The sequence below is a fragment of the Eutrema salsugineum genome, unplaced genomic scaffold, assembly GCF_000478725.1.
Source record: "Eutrema salsugineum unplaced genomic scaffold, Eutsalg1_0 scaffold_12, whole genome shotgun sequence".
Lineage (NCBI taxonomy): Eukaryota > Viridiplantae > Streptophyta > Magnoliopsida > Brassicales > Brassicaceae > Eutrema > Eutrema salsugineum.
The window spans coordinates 2,190,170-2,215,264 of NW_006256895.1; the positions used below are offsets into that span (position 1 = coordinate 2,190,170).

The 25,095-nt window shown below is 37.6% G+C and overlaps 2 protein-coding genes across 5 annotated transcripts; one reads left to right on the forward strand and one right to left on the reverse strand.

Moving 5' to 3' along the window:
• Positions 1-2,676: 2,676 nt before the first annotated feature.
• On the reverse strand, positions 2,677-6,220 carry LOC18025447 (OTU domain-containing protein 5). Of its 4 annotated transcripts, none has more exons than XM_006408645.2 (9): positions 6,072-6,220; positions 4,830-5,595; positions 4,562-4,723; positions 4,003-4,080; positions 3,841-3,919; positions 3,603-3,748; positions 3,425-3,490; positions 3,168-3,339; positions 2,677-3,090 (listed from the first exon to the last, which is right to left on the reverse strand). In XM_006408645.2, exons 2-9 carry the CDS (start codon positions 5,439-5,441, stop codon positions 2,891-2,893), a joined length of 1,515 nt encoding a protein of 504 aa, XP_006408708.1. In that variant the 5' UTR covers positions 5,442-5,595; positions 6,072-6,220; the 3' UTR covers positions 2,677-2,890. The 4 variants fall into 4 exon arrangements, with proteins under 4 accessions (XP_006408708.1, XP_024016047.1, XP_024016049.1 ...); XM_024160279.1 differs by having other exon boundaries at positions 2,677-3,093; XM_024160281.1 differs by having other exon boundaries at positions 2,891-3,093; positions 4,830-5,585.
• Positions 6,221-8,632: 2,412 nt separating this feature from the next.
• LOC112089104 lies at positions 8,633-10,420 on the forward strand. The gene has a single exon (XM_024160079.1). The coding sequence runs from the start codon at positions 8,633-8,635 to the stop codon at positions 10,418-10,420; it is 1,788 nt and encodes a 595-aa protein (XP_024015847.1).
• The last annotated feature ends 14,675 nt before the right edge of the window (positions 10,421-25,095 follow it).

Sequence of the window (25,095 nt, forward strand, 5' to 3'; positions counted from 1 at the left end):
AGCTTTGCCGGTTTAGAAAAAAAAAGACAATGGCATAACATATTGAAACTTCACCACTTTATAATTTAGAGTTGCCATACTTCATAAGAAGCCAAATTGATATCCTTTTTAGCTAACTAGTGAGTTCCTCAAAGTTTAATTGAATTTGGTAAATCCAAAAGTTGATGATGATGAAACATACAAATTGATTAGAGTTCATGGTGTAAAAATCCATCTTAAGGCATTGTTGATTAAATAAAATGTTTACAATACTAAATACGGAGTTCATGGTGTAACCTTATCACGATCCATTTCTTCAAAGAGCCTCAAGGCTTCGCCAAAGTTTTGTTTTTTTGCAGAACCCATCAATTTTGTTGCCGTAAGACCATCTCCAACCCTACTCCAAATTTTACTCTAAAATAGAGTTTGGGGCAACATTCTCTCTAACCCTACTTCATATCCCACTCTAAAATAGAGTAAAAAATGAAGTTACTCCAAATATAGAGCAAAAAATAGAATTTCTCCATTGTTTTGGTCATGACTCCATTTTAGAGAAAAAATGGAGCTTACATTGGAGTAAAACACAACTCTATTTTAGAGTTACTCCAAAATAGAGAAAATTATGGAGTTATACATTGGAGATGCCCTAAGTGACGGAATAGGGTTTGAATCCTCGTTTCACCATTTCATGGTAGCAGAGCTCTGTGGTGGTGACATCACTAGCTTCCTTTGACCGATTTGGTGCAGAAAACTTTGTTTTTTGAAGAACGCTTCGTCTTTTGCAGATTACCCGCAAACCCGCAAAATCGTGATGGGTTAGCCCAATAAACCCGCAACCCACGACGGATACAACCCACTAAAGCCGCAAAATCATGGACACTCAATTGTGTGTCCAGATCTGCCCCACAGCAGACCTACATGGGTCTGGCCAGCGGGTTGTGGCCCATGTTGACATCTCTATAAACCATGTATATGTCTTCCTCATTTGCTCTTTCGATAACTATAAACTTTCTCTTTTTTTACACAAAAAAAAACTCACACTATATAACAATTTTTTTTCATTTGTTTTTACAGAAATTAAGTCCGAGAGTATATCATAGAACATAAGTTCGTCGATTCTATAATTAGGTGCTGCAATTTTAGTTTTACAGTGGTTGTATCATGGGATTCGTTATCTCAAAAATCACCACACTGCAGGAGATATATTTTGGATTAAAGAAAAAATCATATTTGCCTCCACTTCTTGTAATTTTTTTTTATTAATCGTATTTTTTTAAAAAAAAAGTTTATCTGAAAATCTTCCTATTTATTTTTGCAATATTTATCTCCATATTTTACACTTACCAATTCTAGGATAATTTTGTTACGACTATGCATTGATCGATCTTGATTCTTGAACCAAATAGAATATCGATCCAAAATCTAGCTTTTTTTTTTACTACGGTTTATATTGGTTATTCGAATTATGAAACATGTATAATTTTATTAGTCAACATGCAGTAGCTACAAATCCACCTATGTAATAGTTTGAATAGTAAAGAATTTGAATGATGACAATACTAAATATGGATTTTGGTAAATGATATGTAATCGTTAGACAAACTACCAAAAACCTAAGTGTATAAATAACGATAATAATAATTAAATAAAAACAAATAAAAACAATAACGATAATAATAATTGTATGTAAACAAATTGATGTCACTTGCGTGCTCTGCAATTTCAATACCAAAATCGTGGGATCACATTTTCTTCCAGTGCCAATATAGCTTTCTGCTATGGAGTGATTTTAGTCAACCGATGACTCTTCCCTGAGATAATATGTTTACCTAAACTAATATTCTATATTACTTAGGTTGTACATTGATTAACTGAAGTTAATATATTATCTTTCTTGTAGTGTTTTTCTTTTTTAAAACTTAATTCATCTCTACAAGTATACAAATCTGAAGAAATTTGTGTTGTTATTCAAACATGGCAAACTACTTTATTTCTTCACATTTGATAGATTCAATGTAAATTTTGCATTTTAGACTAAAGCACATCTTCGCAAGTTTTCTGTACTCATCAGCAAATGCCAGATTCCTAGTAGCCAGAAGCTTTGATTCCTGATATTACTTTGTCTCAGCCTAAAGATTTGAGGAAACCAAAACTTCAGAAAGAGTTTTATATTACTTAGGTTATACATTAATTAACTGAAATAATATATTATTTTCTTGTGGTGTTTTTTTAAAAACTTAATTCAGCTCTACAAGTATACAAATCATGAGCGCGTAAAGCAACACTCAGAAATTTGTGTTATTCAAAGATAGCAGACTACTTTTATTTCTTCACATTTGATAGATTCAATGCAAATTTTGCATTTTAGACTAAGCACATCTTCGCAAGTTTTCTGTACTCATCAGCAAATGATGCCAGATTCTTAGTAGCCAGAAGCTTTGAATCCTGCTTATTACCTTCAGCTTGACTCACCCCACGATGAACTGCTTGTCCCAGCCTAAAGAATTGAGGAAATCAAAACTTCAGAAAGAGTTTTCAATTGCTTGGTGCTTTAGGAAAGGAAGAGAAGATCAAGAGACTCTTGCTCCACATGACTAAAGTGATTACAAAGAAAATTCTTCCTAATCAGGAAAGGGTAAAAACTACTGTATGGGAATAGTGTGGATCTCTAAATTTCCTTGGTTGTCACGTTGTTAGCAATAGAAAAGTGTTTTACTTTTTCTCTCTTATTCAACTAGTACAACTAAGAGTACAGAGACCACAAACATACACATACATGTCATGATGCAGAAGTTTATTCATGTATTCTGATAAAGGTAATATTAATCGCCCAAACGTTTTGATACTTGGTAGGAATACGAATTGGTGGTTTCATATATAGCAATACAGAGCAACTCATGTCACATTTTCTCTATTCCGCGGCTTTGCCTTTGCGTCGGTTGTTGCCGCCACAGCTCGTCTCCAGTACATAGCAGACCATAGAGTCAACATCATCCCCGAAAATGCTATAAGCTTCCATGGCCTGCGTGTAGCTAAATCCCATCGACAAAACCATCTCAATGCTGCTGCTCAGCACCGCCTGTTCTTTTACTGCCTCACTTCCTGAGGTTCCTGCTTCACAAAAAATTCTTACTCGTCTCAATAATGCTTCTTTTCTCAGTGTATATTCAAAAGAAAAAACTACTCACTAGCTCCAGAGGAAGACGTCTCAGCGTTCGAGGTGGATGATTCCTTGGGACCAATTCGTGGCTTAGACCATTCCGTAAGATACTCAGCACGGGAGGCTTCCATTACCGACCGTTCGATTTCCTTTTCCGTAAGCTCAAGATCAGAGTAATATCTCCCTTCTGCTAAGAGCGCCTGGAACAAAGACCAACGCGTATAAGCAGTCATACTACACTCACGGAGATTTGGAGAATTATGGGATGATATGAGCTACACTTGCATTATCAATCTGATGTTCTTGCTGAGCCTTTATAGCAGCTTTCACCTGCTCCCCGTCCACGTGTCTCTGGATTCAAAACAAGAAATACGATGAGAAAAAGGAAAAAAACACAAAGATTTGCGACCTTTCTAGTTTGAGTTCCCCTCTTTTCCATCAGTTGAACAAAGAAGATACTTACCCCACTAAGGCTACTAAATCCAAGGCCTGCACCAACTGTCAACCGATGTGGATCCACCAACGAATTGTAATGATTCCCGTGGTGGAAACTCAGCCTTATGGGAGGTGTATCGGTGTTGTAGTTCCCTTGAAATATGTTAATAGGCTCTGTAACCAAAGAAAAAAAAACAATCTTGTTTCCATAAATTTCTTATTACAGTAAAAAGATGAAGAGCTTTCAGTGTTGATCTAAGTTGCACCTGTGCTGTAAGAGTAAATGTGGATAGGCCTATTATACATTTCTGCTAAAGCTTGGATCTCCACGTTGTTTCCATAGACCTATCACCATTGAGTAAAGAGGAGTCAAATAAATTGTTGGAACAAAATCAACAAAAGTGACAATATTGATAAGAGCAAAGCACCTTATCTCTTCTTTTCCTCTTCACGTAAGAGTTAAACCCTTCAGTTATGAACTGAGAAAAGTGATCCCTCTCGTGTTCCTAAACCATCCATGGTGAAACCAGTAAGTTCTACCAATTGTTACCATCAAAAACTAAAAACACTACTTCTGTGCACGGTCTAAATCAAGGCACATGAGGAAAAATGTAAAGATTAACGACACCATATTAAAAGGAAAATTATTAACTCATACATGTACTCGCTGTTGCTACTCTCTTACTTTCTTTCAATCCACCTGAACTAAGACTGATGCTGTCTTGGACCCCAGCATATAGTCATATAATATTAGCGGTTAAAATGGAAAGATTATGCTTGAACTGTGAATCCTATCCTGGTGGATGGACGACCAGAAACTAAGAATGCAATACATTGGCCATGAAACACGGTGAATAGCCTATCTATAAGGTGCAATCTTGTTGATTCAATATATCTTTCCCACATGCAGTTCTCATAAGCAAATCAGTTCGCTAATCTAATGCATCTGCTGGTCTAAAATCTAGCTCAGCAAACGAAAAAATTTACCATGTAATCCATGCACATTTGCCTAGTCAAGTCATACGAATCTGAGTCCCCATATACTTGATCTGCAACAGCCCGAAAAAGACAATTTCCATCTTCCAACATACGCCTAATTTCAAATCCTTTTGATTGTCTAATCTCGGCTTCAAACTGATGTTCTCTTTCCTGTAGCATAGGAATTAAACATAATCGTTAACATAGGTCCATAAAAAACAAGCAAAGAATCCATACAGTAAAAAGAACTGAAATTTAGTTCTGAAAACTAACTTACCAAGCCAGAGCCAGCATGAGAGGGTACAAAGCATGGCATATGCTCATCGGAACTGTTATAGCCTTCGTTCTCACTGTGTGATCTAGGAGAAGAAGGACGAGATCCAGTTGGCGAACTCCTAGTGGAAACAAGAGAGCGAGGACCAGCTCCTCTTCTCGTTGCACCAATTCGTAAAGCGCCAAAACTTCCCAAGACCGACCTCTTATTACCAGGAGCAACATTCGAAGAGGGCTTTGGTGGCGGAACAGGCAAGGGTGGTGAATCAGGGTCATCGCCAACACTAACTGGAGAATCAGAGACTATACCTTCACTTTCAACATCAACATTTTCCGAAACCACCAACGCTTCAACATCTTCTCTATCCGCAGGATCATCACTGAGCAGTGATACATCCTTAGCTTCAGAACACTCTGCTTGTTCAGCTACAGTAACCTCTTCTTGTTTCTCATCAATAACTTCTTCATCAATAGTTACTGGAGGAACCTGAACATTACTGCTCGTCTGTGGCTCTGTTCCTGAGGAAGAAGACGAGCCAGACGAGGAAGAGGAAGAAGCACGGCTTGAGTTAGAAGAACTGCCAGCTGAACCTCGTTGAACCAAAATCCGAGTCATGTTCTTTGTCCTTGAAAAGCCTTAAATTGGATATATCGGGAATTAGAGGTTATCCCAAGGTTTGTCCCTGGTTCTTGCTTTAGGCCCTACGATGACAATCCCTTGACAGAGGGATTCCTTCCAGCACTCGCAGCAAAACGTTCTCTGCATTCCCCTAGAAATCATCAAGATTCCCAAAATTTTCTTGGAAAATTAGATCCGAATCATCCCCCACTAAGAAAATTACCACCTTTACTAGCTCAAAAGCTGCAACGTCCCCCTAATCACGAAAAAGCAGAACAAGAACAGCCATAAATGGAGAACTACTTAACCGTTCGAAATCAACACATGAAACTGACACAAGTTCCAATCTTGGAAACGAATTAAGATGAAGAAGAAGCTATAAACATGAACACACAACACAAGTTACAGTAATTAACGAAATAGGAGGAGGAAGAAGAAGAAGAAGCTATAAAAACATGACTACACTTAACACAACACAAAAAACCAAATCGAATTGACGAATAATTAATCTGGAAATGAATCGAACGATTGGGATCGGAAATCAAAGACGCATACAAAAAAATCAAAAACGATACGAACGGCGATAATTGAAACCCTAAAGTTGAACTATCAGTCTGGGAAACTCACCGGAGATTTCAGCAGCTGAGAATACAGATTCGAGATCCGAGTAGAAGGATTTTCGGGAAAATGTAGCGGAATTGGAAGATTAGGGTTTCGTGAGAAGAAGACGCTCTCACAGATTATATCGAGAAAGAGATGAATTTTTTTTGTTTAAAGAGGAGAAAATTGGGAGGAAGCTTTTATTTTTTTAAACCGTCGTTTTGGTTGGGAGAGACGGCCGGATTGCTGACGTGGACTCAGCGAACGCAACTTCGCTAGTGCGTTGACACGTGTCAGTACCATTTACGGATGTTTCTCTCGTGCGAGATATATCTCGTAAGCAAAGGTACCTGTGCCACTTGTTTGTTCATAGGCTTAATGACGACGGATCTATTGGTTTTTTTTTTTGGATATTTTCTCTCATAAAACTTGTTCGGGGGATAATATATGTATTTATTGAAAACTTCAAAAAATTATTATTATCACTTTTGATGATTTAGGGAAGCTACCTCGATTATTGAGTTTTGAGGGTGGTTTAGAGGAGGTGGTCAGAAAATAATGTGGTGGTTCTCGTGGCATTATTCGACGGTAGCGTTTTGTGGCGGAAGCTAGAAAAGCTTTGCTCCACTCTAGACTCTCTGCTCTAATTTGAATGTTGTTTGGAATTTATTTGGGTTTTGGTTCGAGTGGAATAAATTCATTTTCTTGATTTTGAAATGTATAGGTAACACTTTTTAAAAATGACAAAAAACTATAATTTTTTTTTAAAATAACAATTTATGTAACTTTATAGTTTAAATAATCTCATTTAGGCATGTTCGTTTGTCAGCCGCGGCTGCGATCTGCAGCCAGACACCACGACTAAACGCAGCTGATTGTTGTTTATTTGTCAGTCGCGTGTCTAGTCACTGCGACTGGGCGTAGGTTTATTCGTTTTGTAGTAGTGCGTCTAAACACTGCGTCTGATTGCATATTACGCAGCTTTGTTCGTTTGCTAACCATCCATCGGTTTTTTTATTTTTACTAAAGTATTCTTTTATTTAAAGTTTTAATTATCTATAAATTATATATTTTTTTTAATAAAAATATACTTTAAATAGTTAATAAATCTATAAAAAATAGTTTGCAATTATAGTAATATTTTTTTTTATCAAATCTAATTATACATACAACTATAATCTTTGTGATAAAACATACAATTTATTTAAACAAAAAGGATGAACTAAATCATTAAAATAAAATAAACCATATCATAAATTAAGTCATATAGTATAACAAAACAAAAGTAATACGGAAAAAAGAATCATAAACTGAAATATCTAATAAGGTAATCGACTACGGTACTATATTCAGTTGTGAGAGTGTCACGCAAAGCTTCCATCTCTTTATCACCGCTCGGCTCATAACGAATATGTCCACCATCATCATCACTGCTACTATCATCAATTTCTTCATCTTCTTCCCCTCCTTCTTCATCACCATGAATATGAAAATCTTCTTTGTTTTGCCAACGTAGAAAGTCATAATCTTCCTTATCTATATCATGTATGAAGTTGTGTAATACCATCGTCGCTGTTACAAACTTGATCCACTTAGTCAAACCATACTTTGGATGTCTACGATCCAAGATCCTCCATTTTGTTTACCATAGGCCAAATGTTCGTTCAATAAATGATCGCAAACTCGAATGCTTTCGGTTGAACAACTCTCGTGTGCTTGTAAGTGGTCCTCTTTTAGCAAAATGATCAATATGATATCGCATCTTACGATGTGGACCAAGATATCTTGTCCTCGTGGAATATCCGGAGTCAACTAGATAATACTTTCCATTAGACGGATGTGGAAAAGATACTTCATACTTCGCACAATGAGTTAATACCTTTGAATCATGTGCTCTACCTGCACTACAAGAAAACATGAAATTAGCGACTGCCATTTACGACGGATAAAACAGTCGTAAATAGTTCCGACTGTTTAGCGACTGTTTTACGTCTATTTAGTGACTAATGTAATTTAGTCGTAAAAGGGTCGCTGATTTTTTGCCAATTAAAACAGTCGTAATTTGGTCGTTAATTAACGACTACATTGCGACTTGTGCGGCGGGTCGCATAATTTATAACACGTGTTATGATTTTTTTGGTAGGTGTACCGGTTTTTTGCGACTAAAACTGTGCAGTCGCAGTGTAGTCGGAAAATAGTAGCAATGTAGTCGCAAATTTTTCTATATATACAGCACAACGCATCTCTCTTCCATTCATTCACAAACACAAGCTCTGAAATTCTGAGAGCGTTTCTAAGATATAATGTCTGGAAATTTCAGTAATAATAGTAATAGAGAGTGGATGTATAGACGGATCGATGAAGAGACGGGAAATTTCTCAACGGAATTTGTTTCCGGGGTGGAACAATTTATGAATTTTGCAAACAACCAAACGCTAGCACAGAGTAATGGCGGTAAATTTTACTGTCCTTGTAGTGTTTGCAAAAATAATAAATTTTTGTCGGGGAACAAAATTTGGAATCATCTGTACAGTAAAGGGTTCATGCCAGATTACTATATTTGGTATAAGCATGGGGAAGAAATTACTATGGATTATGGAACTAGTTATGGTAATACAACTCATTTAAGTTGGAGTGAAGAAGATGTGGGTAATGTAGTAGGAGATAGATATGTGGATATGGTGAATGATGCATTTCATGGTAATTATCATCAAGATGATAGTTATCAGAATGTAGGTAACCATCCCCAACAATTTTACGATTTGTTAGAAGCTGGGAAAAAACCATTACATGATGGTTGTCATGAAGGTCACTCGCAGTTATCTTTAGCTGCTCGGTTCATGCAAAATAAGGTAGATTATAATATGAGTGAAAAGTGTGTGGATTCGTGGGCATCTTTGTTTACGGAGTATTTACCAGAAGGAAATCAGTCAACCAAGTCACATTACGAGACAGAGAAATTGATGGGAAATTTGGGGCTTCCGTTTCATAAAATCGATGTTTGTATTAACAATTGTATGATCTTCTGGAAAGAAGATGAAATGTGGGAGGAGTGTAAATTTTGTCAGTCACCCAGATATAAACCTAACAAAGGACGACGTTCACGAACCAGAATACCATATAGTCGTATGTGGTATCTACCTATTGGTGATAGATTAAAGAGGATGTATCAGAGCCAGAAGACTGCAGCGACAATGAGATGGCATGCTGAAAACCATGCAAAGGAGGGCGAAATGTGTCATCCCTGTGATGCTGCAGAGTGGAAATATTTTCAAGATCTACATCCCCAATTTGCTGAAGAACCCCGTAACATGTATCTTGGGTTATGTACAGATGGATTCAATCCATTTGGCATGTCTCGTAATCATTCATTATGGCCTGTGATCTTGACTCCTTATAATTTACCCCCTGGTATGTGCATGAAGACTGAGTACTTGTTCCTCACAATACTGAATTCTGGGCCAAATCATCCGCGTGCTAGTCTCGATATCTTCCTCCGACCTCTTATCGAGGAGTTAAAAGAATTATGGTCAACTGGAATCAATGCATACGATGTATCTTTGCAGCAGAATTTCAAACTAAAGGTTGTGCTGATGTGGATGATAAGCGACTTTCCGGCGTATGGCATGTTGTCAGGATGGACGACCCATGGTAGATTGGCTTGTCCAATTTGTATGGACGATACAAAGGCATTTTATCTGCCTAATGGAAGGAGGACGTGTTGGTTTGATTGTCATAGGAGGTTTCTCCCTCATGGTCATCCATTACGAAAGAATAGAAAAGACTTTTTGAAGGGTAGACACGCTATAAATGAGTCACCACCACAGTCTTTGACAGGTGAACAAGTTTATAGTGAGCGAATAGAAACTGTCAATCCTGCAAAAACGTCTGATTGCGGTGGAAACGGTCATGAAAAAAAGATGCCCGGATATGGGAAGTGGCATAACTGGCACAAAGAAAGTATATTTTGGGAGTTGCCTTACTGGAGGGACCTCAATCTCCGACATAATCTTGATGTGATGCATATAGAGAAGAATTTCTTTGATAACATCATGAATACTCTAATGAGTGTTGCGGGTAAATCAAAAGACAATATCAAGTCAAGGTTGGATATAGAACGATTTTGTGATCGGGCACACGTACATCTTGCTGAAAATGGTCAAGCTCCTTTTCCAGTATACACATTGGAAGAAGCTGATAGAAGAAGATTATTGGAATGTGTGAAAGGGGTACAATTTCCTGACGGTTATGCGTCAGACTTAGCTGCTTGTGTTGATATAGAAAGAGGAAAGCTTTCCGGCATGACTGCCATGTTTTTATGGAACGGCTACTTCCATTTATCTTTTCAGAACTCTTGGACCGTAATGTCCACCTAGCATTATCAGGTACTTTAGTCGATTTAATGGTACATACATGTAAAAGTTCTGATTATAGTAATTTATTCTGAATTGAACTTTCATATATCTAGGTATTGGAGGATTCTTTCATGACTTATGTTCAAGAACTTTGCAAAAAAACAGGATCCAAATCTTAAAACAAAACATAGTCCTAATCTTATGCAATTTGGAGAAGATTTTTCCACCATCATTTTTCGACGTAATGGAGCACTTGCCTATACACCTTCCTTATGAAGCTGAATTAGGAGGCCCCGTGCAGTATAGGTGGATGTATCCTTTTGAAAGGTTTTTTAAAAAACTGAAAGCAAAAGCAAAAAATAAAAAATATGCATCAGGATCAATTGTTGAATCATATATCAATGACGAGATTGCTTATTTTACGGAGCATTACTTTTCCAATCATATACAAACGAAATCAAGGTAAACTCCAAAACTGTGAATTCATATTTATAATTAGTCTATAATGGCCAAGGTAATTTTACATTAATATGTGAATTCATTTTTATTATTAAATATTGCACAGGTTAACAAGATTTGACGAAGGTGAAGTCCCTATATATGATGTCCCCGGAGTTCCTGATATATTTACTCACGTAGGTCGGCCAAGTGGGCAAATGCATGAAATATGGCTTTCAGAAAAAGATCACAAAATTGCACATGCATATGTTTTGCGAAATTGCAATTACTTTCAACCCTTTGAGAGGTATATCGAATTTCATCCTTTTCAGATGTATAATCTAGTATCATTTCTAGTATCATTACTTACAACCCTTTATACAGGATGTTTGAGGATTATATTTGCACAAAATATCCACAACTCTCTGATAAAGAAGTCGCTAAAAAAAGAGCTGACGAATATCCTTCATGGGTGAAGAATTATGTACGTTTTCTATATGTTTACTAACTATGTACTTTTGCTATCAACAAATTAGTAATGTATACATATATTTATATGTGCAGGTTACTTACTGGAACGCCACAAATCCTTTTCCTATTTGGGTTCAGGATATAGTTCACGGACCAGTAAATAAAGCCAAAACCTGGCCTATTTACTTTATGAGAGGATATTTGTTTCATACACATAACCATGGCAGAGGACGGAAGACATGTAACTTTGGAGTGTGTGTTAAAGGAGAAAACTACACCGATGCATCTGATGAAGCTGATTTTTACGGGATCTTAACTGATATCATACAACTAGAGTATAAGGGGATGACAAATTTGAAAATCACACTTTTCAAGTGTGAGTGGTATGACCCTTTAATTGGTAGAGGCACTCGAAGGAGCAATGGTGGTGTCGTTGACGTTCTTTCATCAAGAAAGTACAACAAATACGAACCATTTATTCTAGGTACGCATGATATATAAATATATAAATTTATATCTAACTCAATAAATATAATGATGATATATTCATTTGGTATTCATATTTGTATTCCACAGCCTCCCAAGCAGATCAAATATGTTATATTCCATATCCAACCCGAAAAAAACCAAAGCAGATGTGGCTAAACGTCTTACAAGTGAATCTAAGAGGGAATATTTCAGGAAATTATGAAGATAAAGAACCAACTCTCTTGCAACAAGAGAGTGATGATGCAGTTATGCTGACCACAATTGAAGATATCATTGTTGAAAATCGAGTACACAGAGTAAACCCGCTAAATCTCGATTTTGATGTCGGAGATGCAGAACCAGAAGATGAATTTATGTGTAATTTATCATCATCTGATGATGAAGATGAAGACGAAGAGAATCCTTATTAATCTGTGTATGTTTATGATTACAAAACATGAATAAAATTGTTGTGTTGTAAGATAAATTATGTTGATTTTTTTTACAAAAAATTAGAATTTTACCGACTGAATAGCGACTGATCTCCTACTAAAGGTCCAAAATTAAACTCGCTAATTGAGCCCAACCCTAATCCCATTAACAGGCCCAATAATTTTACTAAGCCCACTAAACCCCGATTAACCCTTAATCGCTAAAAATCCCCAAATCACTTTCTATTCCACGAACCCTAATTCCCGAAATCCCAAAACTCCCTTGAAATCGATCCCTTTTCGATTCGATTCCAACCCTAAATCGACAGATAAACGATCCCATACCCTTCTAAATCGATCGATAAACCATAATTTTCAGTTCTAATCGATCGATCTTCTTCACCGCTGATCCCGAAACCCTAATCGATTGATTCCCAATGACCTTCGATATCAAGCCTCTCCTGGAATCCGATGGGTGGCCGTGGAAGGAAGAAACGCGGAGGAGCACGAGGAGGAGCCGCCGTAACTCCGTTACCCAGTCGGTATGATTTCATACCGGCGACATCTCCACCACCGCTAATCCCAACCTACGCGCCGACACATGTCCAAGACTATCCACCGCCGATGGAGCTCTTCCAGAGCTTGCAACAAGGAGGCCCTGAGTTGCAACCACTGCCTCAACCTAGAAGGTCAGAGCAATCGCAAATTCGATTCTCTCCATCTCCTCAACACCGCTTCCAAGACCAACCTCATCGGCAACATTCTGCATCACCTCATTCTCATCAAGGAGCTTCCAGAGCTTCTTCTTTCTCTCAAAACCGAGCCTCTCCATTATCTCAAGAAGGAGGTAATTCTCCACACTCTCAACAAGCTCATTATGACGGTGAAGAAGCTGCATTTCCAGATCCTTCTGAAGAACAAGACAGTGCTGTCAATCTCTCTGAAGACCAGCTTCAGGTTCTTAATGCCTTGCTCACAAAGCCTGGAAGAGAGGCTTATACTACGGTGTTGTCTCCCATAGAGAAACCGGGTACAACGTGGTAAGTCTACTTCCTCTAGCTTGATTTGTTTCCTTCTTCAAATGATGATCTCGATGACTTCTTCCTTTGTTTTCTTTGTATGTAGGTTTGGTCGTGACAAGTCCTCACTTACCCGGAAGATTACCAAGGTCTTCACCAACAAGTTTGATGGCCCTTTCTACAGCTGGACTCGTGTGCCTCGTGATAGGCAAGAGTGTTACTTCGTGGAATTCGCGGTAAGATCCTCATTTTCATTTATATGTGTTTGTTATTGAGTTTGTATCTATGTATTATTCTAACATCATCTCTTTGTCTCTTGTTATTGTAGAAAACCCACACCTGGGATCCCTTGATCACTGGTGTGGTTCAAGCCAAGTTTGAGAGTATTTGAAAAAGCAGGATGAAGGATATGGTCAGCACCGTTAGGATATCAAGAGTGCAACCTAACTGGATCGGCGATACACTCTGGGAACAAATGACTGAGCATTGGGACAAAGAAGAATCCAAAGAAAAGAGTTCAACCACTTCAGCTGCTCGATTGTCTGAACGTGGCGGTCTTGGTCCTCACGTTCACTACTCAGGTCAGAAATCCTATCTGCAAATCCAGCAAGAAATGGTAACTTTCTACTCTTTTATTATTCATTAAGTGTTAGAGTCTTATGAATCGATGCATAACTTCCCATTGACATATTTTGGTTTATCATTTCAGGAAGAGGAATTAGGTAGACCGGTGAGTCTTGGTGAAGTTTTCATCAGGACTCATACAAAAAAGGATGGGAGTTATGTGGATGGAAAGGCAAAGAGAGTAGTTGAGACTTACCAGAAAAACTTGGAAGCCAAGTTGTCTGCCATCAGGACTGAAAACTCAGAGAATCCTGAGGGTACATCACCTCGTCGAGAGCTAACTGTAGAAGAGGAGAATGACTTGTTTCTACAGGTACGGTTCAGTTTTCTTATTTGGGTTTTTTTTGCTAACTCTTTTTTTTCCTCGTCGAGAGCTAACTCTTTTTTTTTTTGTATTCGCAGTCCACTATTATGAGTGAAAGAGGAATACCTTATGGAGTTGGTAGCCTCTCTAACTTGTATGTAAATGGCAAGAGGAAGTACCCAGGAAGCTCTGCATCCTACAACACTCTGCAGGAACAGCTTCAACAAGCTCAACAGCAAATAGAGCTCCAAGAGGCTGAGAATGCACGGCGTGAAGCAGAGTTTGCCAAAACTACAGCTGCGCAAGAAGCCAAGCTCGAGAAGCTCACGATGGTTGAAAGGTACTTGACTCAAACTGATCCACGGTTCAATGATTTTTTGGCTAGTCAAACTCCTCTATCGACCACTCCTGCTGCGAAGTCTCCAACACTTGCTGATCCGATAACTAATGGAACCTTAGAAGAGTAGGTCTCTTCTCACTTTTTTTAGAACCTTAGAACTATTATAATGTCTCGGAAACTTAGAAGAGTAGGTCTCTTCTCATTTTGTACTTCTCTATAATGGTTGTATATTGTAACCATTTTAGATTTTTTTGGTTTGTATGCAATGACTTTTATGTAAATTATTTGTTCCTTTTGCTTTTTAAATATTCATCATGATTTTAGAATTCAAAAAAGACTTTTTAGAGCATTGTTTGTAATCAGGGTTTCAAATTGGGGGTTTGTAAACAGCAATACCAAATTGAATATGCGATGCTCAAAATAGTCGCAAACCAGTCATAAATTAGTCGGAAAATAGTCACAGATCAGAAACAAATCAGTCGCAAAATTGCAACAAATTACTATTCATTTCTCGACATCAGTCGGTATACAGTCGCTAATTCGAAGGTAAATGGGTCACGAAACAGTCGTAACTTGGTCGTTATATTTAACGACTAATTACCTACGACTCGTATATTATTAATATGACTACATTATAGTCGTAATTGAGTCGCACAAGTAGTCGTAAAGTAGTCGTTAAATTTGCCGACTACATTACGACTAATTTACGATAATAAATATCAAACACACATTAGTCGTAATTCAGTCGCACATTAGCGACTACTCTACGACTGTTTGAATTAGCGACTAAGAATTAGCGACTGTGTATTTCAGTCGCTAATCAGACGTACAATGCTGAGTTACAACTGATTTCCGACCATTTCTGCTGTCGCTAATTTTCTGTTTTCTTGTAGTGCTGGTACACCGATATAGGCGTATATGAACTTCATATCAAAGTTACATATAGCAAGGACATTCATTGTAGGATCCCGATTTCTACCTCAATATGCTTTTGCAGTTCGACTAAGAGGGCGAACCGGGATATGAGTTCCATCAAATGCTCCAATACAATATTTAAATGGATGATATCGGTTTTCTTTTGTCAAAACAGGGTGTACTCTTGTAAACTCATATTCTTCTGGTTTTAGTGTATCATCTGTAAAATTGAGAAGAACACTCAAAACGTCATCAAGTTTCTTTTCACTGTACCCAATGCCCGTTGATATCTTTCAGCTATACCCCGCATAGTCATATCTTGACCAACTACCTCAAGAAACATTGCATAAGATTCCTCAACGTAAACATTTTCAGACTCCCTTAATCCATATCGCCTAGCTAGCATTTTACATAATTCTTCAAATGGTCTTTGCTTCATTCGAAGAATATCATAACATTGCAGATCTGATCCATGCATGAGCTGTTGAACATGACGCCATCCTACTCCTTGATCTGTTCTATGACTCAATCTCTCAGCAGTAAGCAAATCAAACAAACAAAATTCATCATCATCATCATCTTCATCCTCCAATATCCACCTTCTGACCATCTGCAAAATCATATTGAAAATTTCAAAAACTTATACTCCCTCTGTTCAGAATTATTTGATGTTTTAGAAGGTTTTTTTTGTTCAGAATTATTTGATGTTCTCACTTTTCAATGCAAAATTTAATGAATTTTTATAGTTTTTGACCTTTTATATTCTGCAGATTGTCTTCTTATTGGCTGAATGATATTTAAATGGATTATAAATAATATTTTTAGTATAAGAAAAATAAAATTAAATGAATCTTTAAACTGTGTGCAAAAACCTTAAACATCAAATAATTCTGAACAGAGGAAGTATAAGGCTGTATGCATAATTGTAATCAAAAGATATAAAAAACATCATAAACAAAAAATACTAAACTGAAATTCATATTCCAAATTATTAAAATTATATTCCAAAATACTAAAAGTCATCATCGTTAATCATAGAAGTACTAGCATAAACAAAAAAAACCATAAACAAAAGTACTAGCATAAATAGCAAAGCATAAAAAAAAGTCAATCATAGAGTTTTGTGCCAGTCCTATGCTTCAAATAACTAATCTTGTCTTCGTCACTAGACAAAACCATAAAACCCTGACGGTTCGCTAAACTAGCTAGAAAATGATCCACTGATGCTAGGTGAAATGGAGACCATTTCACTCCTGGCAATTCATTCAGAACCTCTACTACACGCTCAACACTAGAAGCATATTCACGCTCCAACATCTGTATTGCTATCTTATTCTTCTGCTCAAGAGCTGCATTGCGTGCAACAGAAGTTTCTATAACTACATCTTTCTCTCTGCGCCTTTTTTTTGTTCTAGAACTTCCACCTTGAGTTTGCTTCCCTGAAGCTTGAGTTTGTGTCTCTGGCACTTACATGTCTATATTAAAAGAATCACCTTCCTCTTCATCTCCATTCACTCTAGAATTTAAACTAGCTTCTCCTTGTTGAGCACTCCATCCTTCTGCTTCAGTCACAGTAATAGCACCAAATTCCTCTTCAAACAAATTCATATAAGGCATCGGTTTGTTTCTATATTTTTTAGCACCTGGCCATTCCTATATATAACAAAAATAAACAAGTATTAGCCAGAAAATACGTTATCAACTCAACTAGTTAAAGAATAGACAAAAAAACATTCATAACCGAAGTAGACAAATCATTCTTCAAAGACAATGGCAAGTGACAATATCTATAATCACTAAATGGAATAAGCAGAAGCAAACTAAGTACGATATTGACACAGAAGAAAAAGTCATGATATTGACACAGACTAAGTACGATATGTAATTTTCAGTAACGGGTAACGAATAACGAAACATGCTTGTAGTCCAATTGTTGTTCAGATTTTATCCTTTAAACAGAATACCAAAGATTTGAAAACCCAAAGATTGCAATACTTCACACAGATTATCTTGTAGCGTTTCTTAGCCTATTATTTATTCAAGCTTCTACTAAAATCATCTCATGTATTGCTTATGACAAAAAAAAAAAAAGGCTTATCAACCAGAGTTTGTTATTGTAAATATTAGTATGAGCCAATATCACATGCTATCTGATGGCACTTAACTGGATATACAGAACCAGATTTCTTAAAGTGTCTCATACTAAATATTATCTGTGTACCTTGTAGAAGATAAAAGAATCTGCATCTATCACGAATTTAAACTCATAATAAATGAAATAGGTACCTTGCTAAGCATGACAACGAGAAAACACTTCTAACTTCTAAGCAAGTAATGATGTATATTCAAACAGAGAAAACACAAAACTACCTACTCTCTATAACAGAGAAACACAAAAGGTTCCTTAGCAACCATTACAGCCAACAAGATTCATCCTCAAATTGATCCTTTTTACGTTGAGCAATTGAGAATACAGAGATATGTAATGCAGTGAATTTGACCATTCTCTTAGTTTTTAACTCATCCTCAATCATAGATAATTGCAGGTATAAATCACTGTAGGAATTTGAAAGCAAGCAAACAATAACTACAATTTGGTTTCTCTTTGCAAATCAGCTGCAGACCACATCGACCAATTTAAGAGAATAGGGTCTCCCTTTCGAGTAAAGCATCAAGTGTTTAAATCAAGAACAAACTCTGTTTATAAAGAATAACTCTCTTTATTAGGTTTAGAAAATCTCTCAAAACTAAACACCAAAGTATGTATCTCTCATTGATGCAACTTCATCAATGACTTACATATATAGTGTTAGGACAACTTCCCTAAACACATTTTTCTTTTTCTATTAGAACTAGATAACTCCTAATCTAATAAGGAAATATTCCCTTCTTATCTTTAACCGACTTGTTAAAGACTTCTTGGGCTTCAAGTAATCAAAGCTTATCCAACATTCTCCCTCTTACGCTTTGACTCTGTCTTGGACATGTCTTGGACTCCTATCAGGTTTCTCATTTCGCTGAACTTGATCTTTACCAGAGCTTTAGTAAGAATGTCGGCCTTCTGCTCAACTCCCAGCACATGCTCCACATCGACTAACTCTTTCTCAATGCACTCTCGTATAAAATGGTAGCGTTTATGAATATGCTTGCTCTTACCATGAAATACTGGGTTCTTGGTGAGTGCCATTGCTGACTTGTTGTCGACCTTGATGACAATATGCTCAGTCTTCCACCATGTGATCTCGCTCAAAAGTTCTTGAAGCCAAATAGCTTGTTTAGCTGCCTCTGTTGTGCCATGAACTCAGCTTCGCACGAAGACAGAGCCATTGTGTCCTGCTTCTGCGAACACCAAGTGATTGGTGAGGAACCAAAGTAGAATATATGTCCGGTGGTGCTTCTTCCATCATCCGGATCCACATTGTGACTGCTGTCACTAAAACCAACGATCTTCTTTGTTCCTCCATGACAAAACTTCAAGTCAAACGTGACTGTCCCTTTAAGATACCGTAGAATGTGCTTCATGATGTTACCATGTGACTTGCAAGGACTCTGCATATACCTGCTAGCAACTCCAACAGAAAAAGCCAAGTCTGGTCGTGTGTGTAACATATACCTTAAGCACCCTACATTCCTTCTATAACACGTATGACAGATCTCTTCTTCTTCTTGAGCCTTTGAAACCTTTAATCCGAATTCCATGGGTATTAAGGTCGGATTGCAGGTCTCTAAGCCCGCCTCTGCTAAAATCCTTCGTGCATAGCCTTCCTGCTTGATTTCGATTCCCTCCTTCCCTTGATGAACCTCGATGCCAAGGTAATAATTCAGCTTTCCAAGGTCTGACATCTCGAACTTAGTTGCCATTCCTGACTTGAACTCACTTATGACCTTCAGAGTGTTGCCTGTGACAAACAAATCATCCACATATATAGCAACAATCAATAATGATCCTCCCTCTTCTCTGCGATACACTGAGCTTTCCTTGGAGCATCTTATGAACTTCATTCCTTTCAGGATTTGATCTAATTTCGTGTTCCAAGCTCTAGGAGCTTGTCTTAGACCGTATAAAGCTTTTGAAAGCTTGTATACCTTCTGTTCTTGCTCTTTTATCTCAAATCCTTCAGGCTGTTCAACATAGACGTCTTCTTTTAATTCTCCATGTAAGAATGATGTCTTCACGTCTAAGTGATGAATCTCCCATCCATGTGATGCTGCCAATGCTATCCACAATCTTATGGTTTCTAATCTTGCAACAGGTGCAAATACCTCATCAAAATCGATGCCTGATTCTTGTACATATCCTTTAGCCACAAGTCTCGCCTTGTACTTGTTAATAGTATCATCTGCATTCTTCTTGATCTTGAAAACCCACTTGAGACCAATGATCTTAGCCTCCCTTGGTTTGTCAATAAAAAACCATGTCTTGTTTTTATTGATAGGCTCTATCTCCTCTCTACATGCTTGCCTCCACTTTAATGAACCTTTCGCATCCTTAAAGTTCCTTGGCTCATCATCTATTGAGAGTAGCAGTCTCTCACACTCAATCGCTGCTTGCAGGACGAAGTCGTCGAGATACCCTGGCTTGCGTATCGGACGAGTTGATCTTCGAAGCGGCTGCTCTGTATCAGCTTCATTAGGTAGATCTTCTTCTGCATTATGATCAGCTTCAGGTTCGTTGGTGTCGCTCGACACCGCTGATGGTGTCGCTCGACGCTCTTGTTCATTAGTGTCGCTCGACACTGCTATTAGTGTCGCTCGACACTGCTATTGGTGTCGCTCGACGCTCTTCGATTCCTTCACCTTCAGCATCATAACCGATTACTGCAGGTCCTTCTCCTGCATCAATAACTTCACCTCATCTCATCTGAAACATCCCTGGATCCCTTCCTGATCCATCTCTTAGCTTGTTCCAGTTCTAACTTGCCTTTTCATCGAAAACCACATCACGGCTCACTACAATTCTCTTTGTCTCTGGATTATAGAGTCTGTACGCCTTGGATCATGGCTCAATCCCAAGATGTACGAGCATCTGTGACCTATCATCCAACTTCTTAAGATTTGCAGCTTCCACCTTTGAGTATGCAAGACACCCAAATACTCGTAGATGCCCTAAACTTGGTTTCTTCTCACGCAAGCATTCATAAGGAGTCATGTTCTTAAGAGCTCTTGTAGGTACTCTATTGATTACGTATGTGGCGTGTCGAACTGCTTGTCCCCACAAGTAATTAGGTACCTTCATAGCCTTAAGACTGCTCCTAGTCATCTCCATTAGGGTTCGGTTTCTCCTCTCTACAACACTGTTTTGCTGTGGTGTGTAGGGAGCTGTAAGATGCCTCTTGATCCCCTTTGATTCGCAGAACTCATAGTACTCCTTTGAAGTAAACTCTCCACCTCTGTCTGTTCTAAGAGTCAATACTGCTTTTCCAAACTCCTTTTCAACTAGCTCCTTGAACACCTTGAACCTCCCAAACGCCTCACTCTTCTCCTTTAACAATCGACCACATGTATCTTGTAAAGTCATCTATGATAACAAATATGTATTTGTTACCTGCGATGGTTGATGGTGTGATCGGCCCACACAAGTCTGCGTGAAGAAGTTCCAATGGTCTTGAAGCTTGAACATTGTTGCCTTAGGGAAACCTTGTCGAGTCTGTTTTCCGACTAAACATGACTCACACAATCCCTTTTCATCTCGAATCTCTGGTAGATCATAGACCATCTCCTGTTGTGACACAGCTTTCATGGTCTTAAATCTTATATGTCCCAACCTTGCATGCCATCTCCAAGTCTCATCCTCTATACTCGTGTTTAGACATATCGGTTTTCCAATCTTCAGGTTGACTTTGTAAAGTCTGTTGGGCGACCGTATGACCTTCACCAAGAGTCTTCCACTTGGATCATGGAGAGTCAAGTAATCCTGCCTCATTCTGACATCACATCCGGCTTCAGTGGCTTGCTCTAGACTCAGAATGTTGCTCTTCAGTTCGGGTATATAGTAGATATCTGATACGAGTTTATGCTCATCCGTTTTGCTTTGAAACAGAATCGATCCTTTTCCAGCTATTCCCACGCACGAGCCATCTCCAAACTTCACTTTGCCACTTATGTTTTCGTTGAGCTCAGAAAAGAATGCCTTGTTGCCCGTCATGTGATTACTTGCTCCATTATCTAGATACCAAAGTCCTTCTTCACCTCCTTTGTTTTAATAATTCTTTGGTATTAGATTCTCCTCATTCAAGAACACCAGCTCATGCATATAAAGTGTTTCATCAGCTTCTTCTGTCTCCACTTTATTTGCCTCCTGTGTCTTTTGTGGTCGTTCAAGACAGGAAGATGCAAAGTGTCCAGCTTTATCACATCGATAACAAATCACCTTGGACCGATCCTTCTTGTCCTTTGATTGGTTCTGATTTGTTGATCGATCTTGTGAGCTAGATCCTCCTCTGCCTCGTCCTCCCTCTCCCTCTCGAACTGGAACTACTTTGCTCTGAGTTTGCGTATAGCAGCTTCCCTTGCGTATCTCCTTGATTCTCTTCATCGTGAATCCTTTCTTCATACGCCTTAAGCCTTCCTAGTATATCTTCGTAACTCGTCGTCTTTAGATCCAACACCTGCTCGAGAGAAACGATGATGTGAATGAACTTGCTCCTTGGCAAACTGTTGAGAAACTTCGTCACAAGCTTCGATTCATCGATGGTTTTCCCTTGAGAAGCCGATTTTGAGGCTAGCTCAGATACCTTCCCTGTGAAGTCATCTATCTTGTCCGACTCGTTCATCTTGATCCTCTCGAACTCGGACATTAGGGTTTGAAGCCTTGCTTCCTTGACACGATCAGCTCCTAGGTTGCGTGATTTGATCACATCTCATATCCCTTTAGGAGATCCTTGTTTGCCGATTTGCAGAATAAGAACTTCCGGGATTGATTGAAAGAGAAGCCCTGTTGCGATATCGTTCTTGTTGGAATCAGTCGAACCAGGTTCGATTGTATCCCACACCTTATGGATTCGCAATAGAACTCTCATCCTCATAGCCCACACCGTGTAATTCGTCGCGGTTAGCATATGGCACTGGATCGCAGAAGGAATGCTCTCCTTCGTGTTAGGGTTAGGGTTTGCAACGATATCTCCCATACTTGGATATATCTTGGATATATCGCAGGTCTCAAGCTTTTCCTTAAGCTCTGATACCAATTCAAATGTTTAAATCAAGAACAAACTCTTTTTATAAAGAATACTCTTTTTATTATGTTTAGAAAATCTCTCAAAACTAAACACCAAAGTATGTATCTCTCATTGATGCAACTTCATCAATGACTTACACACATATATATATATATATATATATATATATAGAGTGTTAGGACAACTTCCCTAAACACCTTTTCTTTTTTTCTATTAGAACTAGATAACTCCTAATCTAATAAGAAAATATTCCCTTCTTATCTTTAACCGACTTGTTAAAGACTTCTTGGGCTTCAAGTAAGCTTATTTAACAAAGCAAAGACATCTAACTAGTGCCACCAAATAAGCAAATTTCAATGTCAAGACTTAACAAACACATATATATATATATATATATATATATAGTGTTAGGACAACTTCCCTAAACACATTTTCTTTTTTTCTATTAAAACTAGATAACTCCTAATCTAGTAAGAAAATATTCCCTTCTTATCTTTAACCGACTTGTTAAAGATTTCTTGGGCTTCAAGTAAGCTTATTTAACAAAGCAAAGACATCTAACTAGTGCCACCAAATAAGCAAATTTCAATGTCAAGACTTAACAAACACATTCTTAGATACTATAAGTTTTTCACAAAGCACTAATTTGCATTACAATTCTTGTGGTTTTAGATACACAATTACGATTAGCTACAATTGTAAACCCAATCAAGTTTTAACAGAGCACGGAACAGAGTAATCAAAGGCGTAGAGGAAACAATGTGACGAAACGTTGTGTTCTAGATTCAGTGTCGAATCAATCTGACGAAACATCGACAAATGGGAGGAGGAAAAGCTAACCTGGATTAAACCCTAAACTTGTGAAGACGATTGGGAGATAGGTTTGAAGCAGCTCTTGCTCTCAATCTCGATCCGCTTAAACTTAGCTGCAGCACATACACAGTTCGATTTGAGGAAGAAGATGGAGATCAATGAGTAAGAGAGAGTTTTTTTGTTTTTAGGCGCACAGAAAAAAAAAAGATCCAGACTCAGAAATTTTTTTTTTTAAGTTAAATGGTTTTCTGTAATTCTCAAATAAATATAAAGACTTTTTTATTGTTTATCTTTTTAGCCACGACATTTTAACCACGACGCCAGATTTCGTCAGCCAAAAACTTCAAGAAACTGATCGCCGCGTCTGCGTCTAGCGTCAAGCAACCGAACATCGATTGGACGCTGAAAATCCAAACCCCGCCTTTATTTTATTAATGTCATAGAATCCAAACCCCGCCTTTATTTTTTTGACAATCCCAATCTTTTCTAGGCTTAGTGCTCGATCTTCTCTCTCAATCCTTTACGATACAAATACTCAATCAAAATTGCATTGATCTCTTTGCATATTCCAGTTGGTAGTTTGAAACAATTCATAGAATAAAAACTTGTGTGACCAATTTTGAGTCATTTTCTTCACCTTTTCAACTCTATAGTGGAATATCTCTTTTTTACTTCCTCCTTATTTGTTCCGAAAGTCCCAAGTTATCATAACCACTGTCATTATGAATCTTAAGGATCCTCTCACAAAACGTGTTTTTATATCGTCCTTAGGAAGTCTAGGCCGTTTCTTTTACTATTGGAGTAGATATTAGGTTATATTGGGCCTTACATTTTGTATACTCTAAATTGGGCAGCAAGTATTTTTTGGCGATTAGGGTTCTTATCTTTGTTATATAGTTCATTAGTTTGTATCGCCCTTTGAGATCAACACCACAGAAACATTTAATCTAATTCTACATGGTATCACAGTTGTAATCGTGATCTTATCTCTTGAATCAGTGATCTCTCTGTTTTTTTTTTCCCTTTCAAGTTTCGTTTTGGCTCGATCTCTTTCTGAATCTGTGTAAATGGATGATGTTTGTTCATATGTTATGTCATTTCTTGTTTTTACGATTTGTCTTCTTACTTTAAAGTTATATGTTATGTTTGCTTTGTGGACGTAATCTGATTATTGAAAGAGATTGAAAAAGTAAACTTATAGCCTTTTAAAGGGAATAAATGAATATTTTTGACATCTTATATACTTGTGCTGTCTCATTCTAAGCATCATTAGATTGGAATGGTTTTGAAACGATTGATGGCTGTTTTAAGTTAGTAGTATACACTATACTGGAAAGTTGAAAGACACGGAAAAATTGTTTGAATCAAACTTGGGACAAGCGGAATCTTATTTGAGCTTCTACCTAGTTTGAATCAAATATTTCTCTGGTGTCTTTCACACTTAATTAGGTAAAGATTAATCATTGTTGTTTTTTCTCATTTTCAAACACAATCAGCTTCGATGCCAATGTTGAGACCTTCTATCAGCTTTTGCAGGTGGAGAAAAGCTCATAGAAGGTCTCAACATTGGTTAGGTATAGTGGCTTGATAGATGATTGATATCTTTGAAAAAAAATACTGTTGCATTTCATGAATGAGTTGGTAATAAGAGAAAACTCATAATTCCACCATCCCTCAGTATAGTAATATTATGCC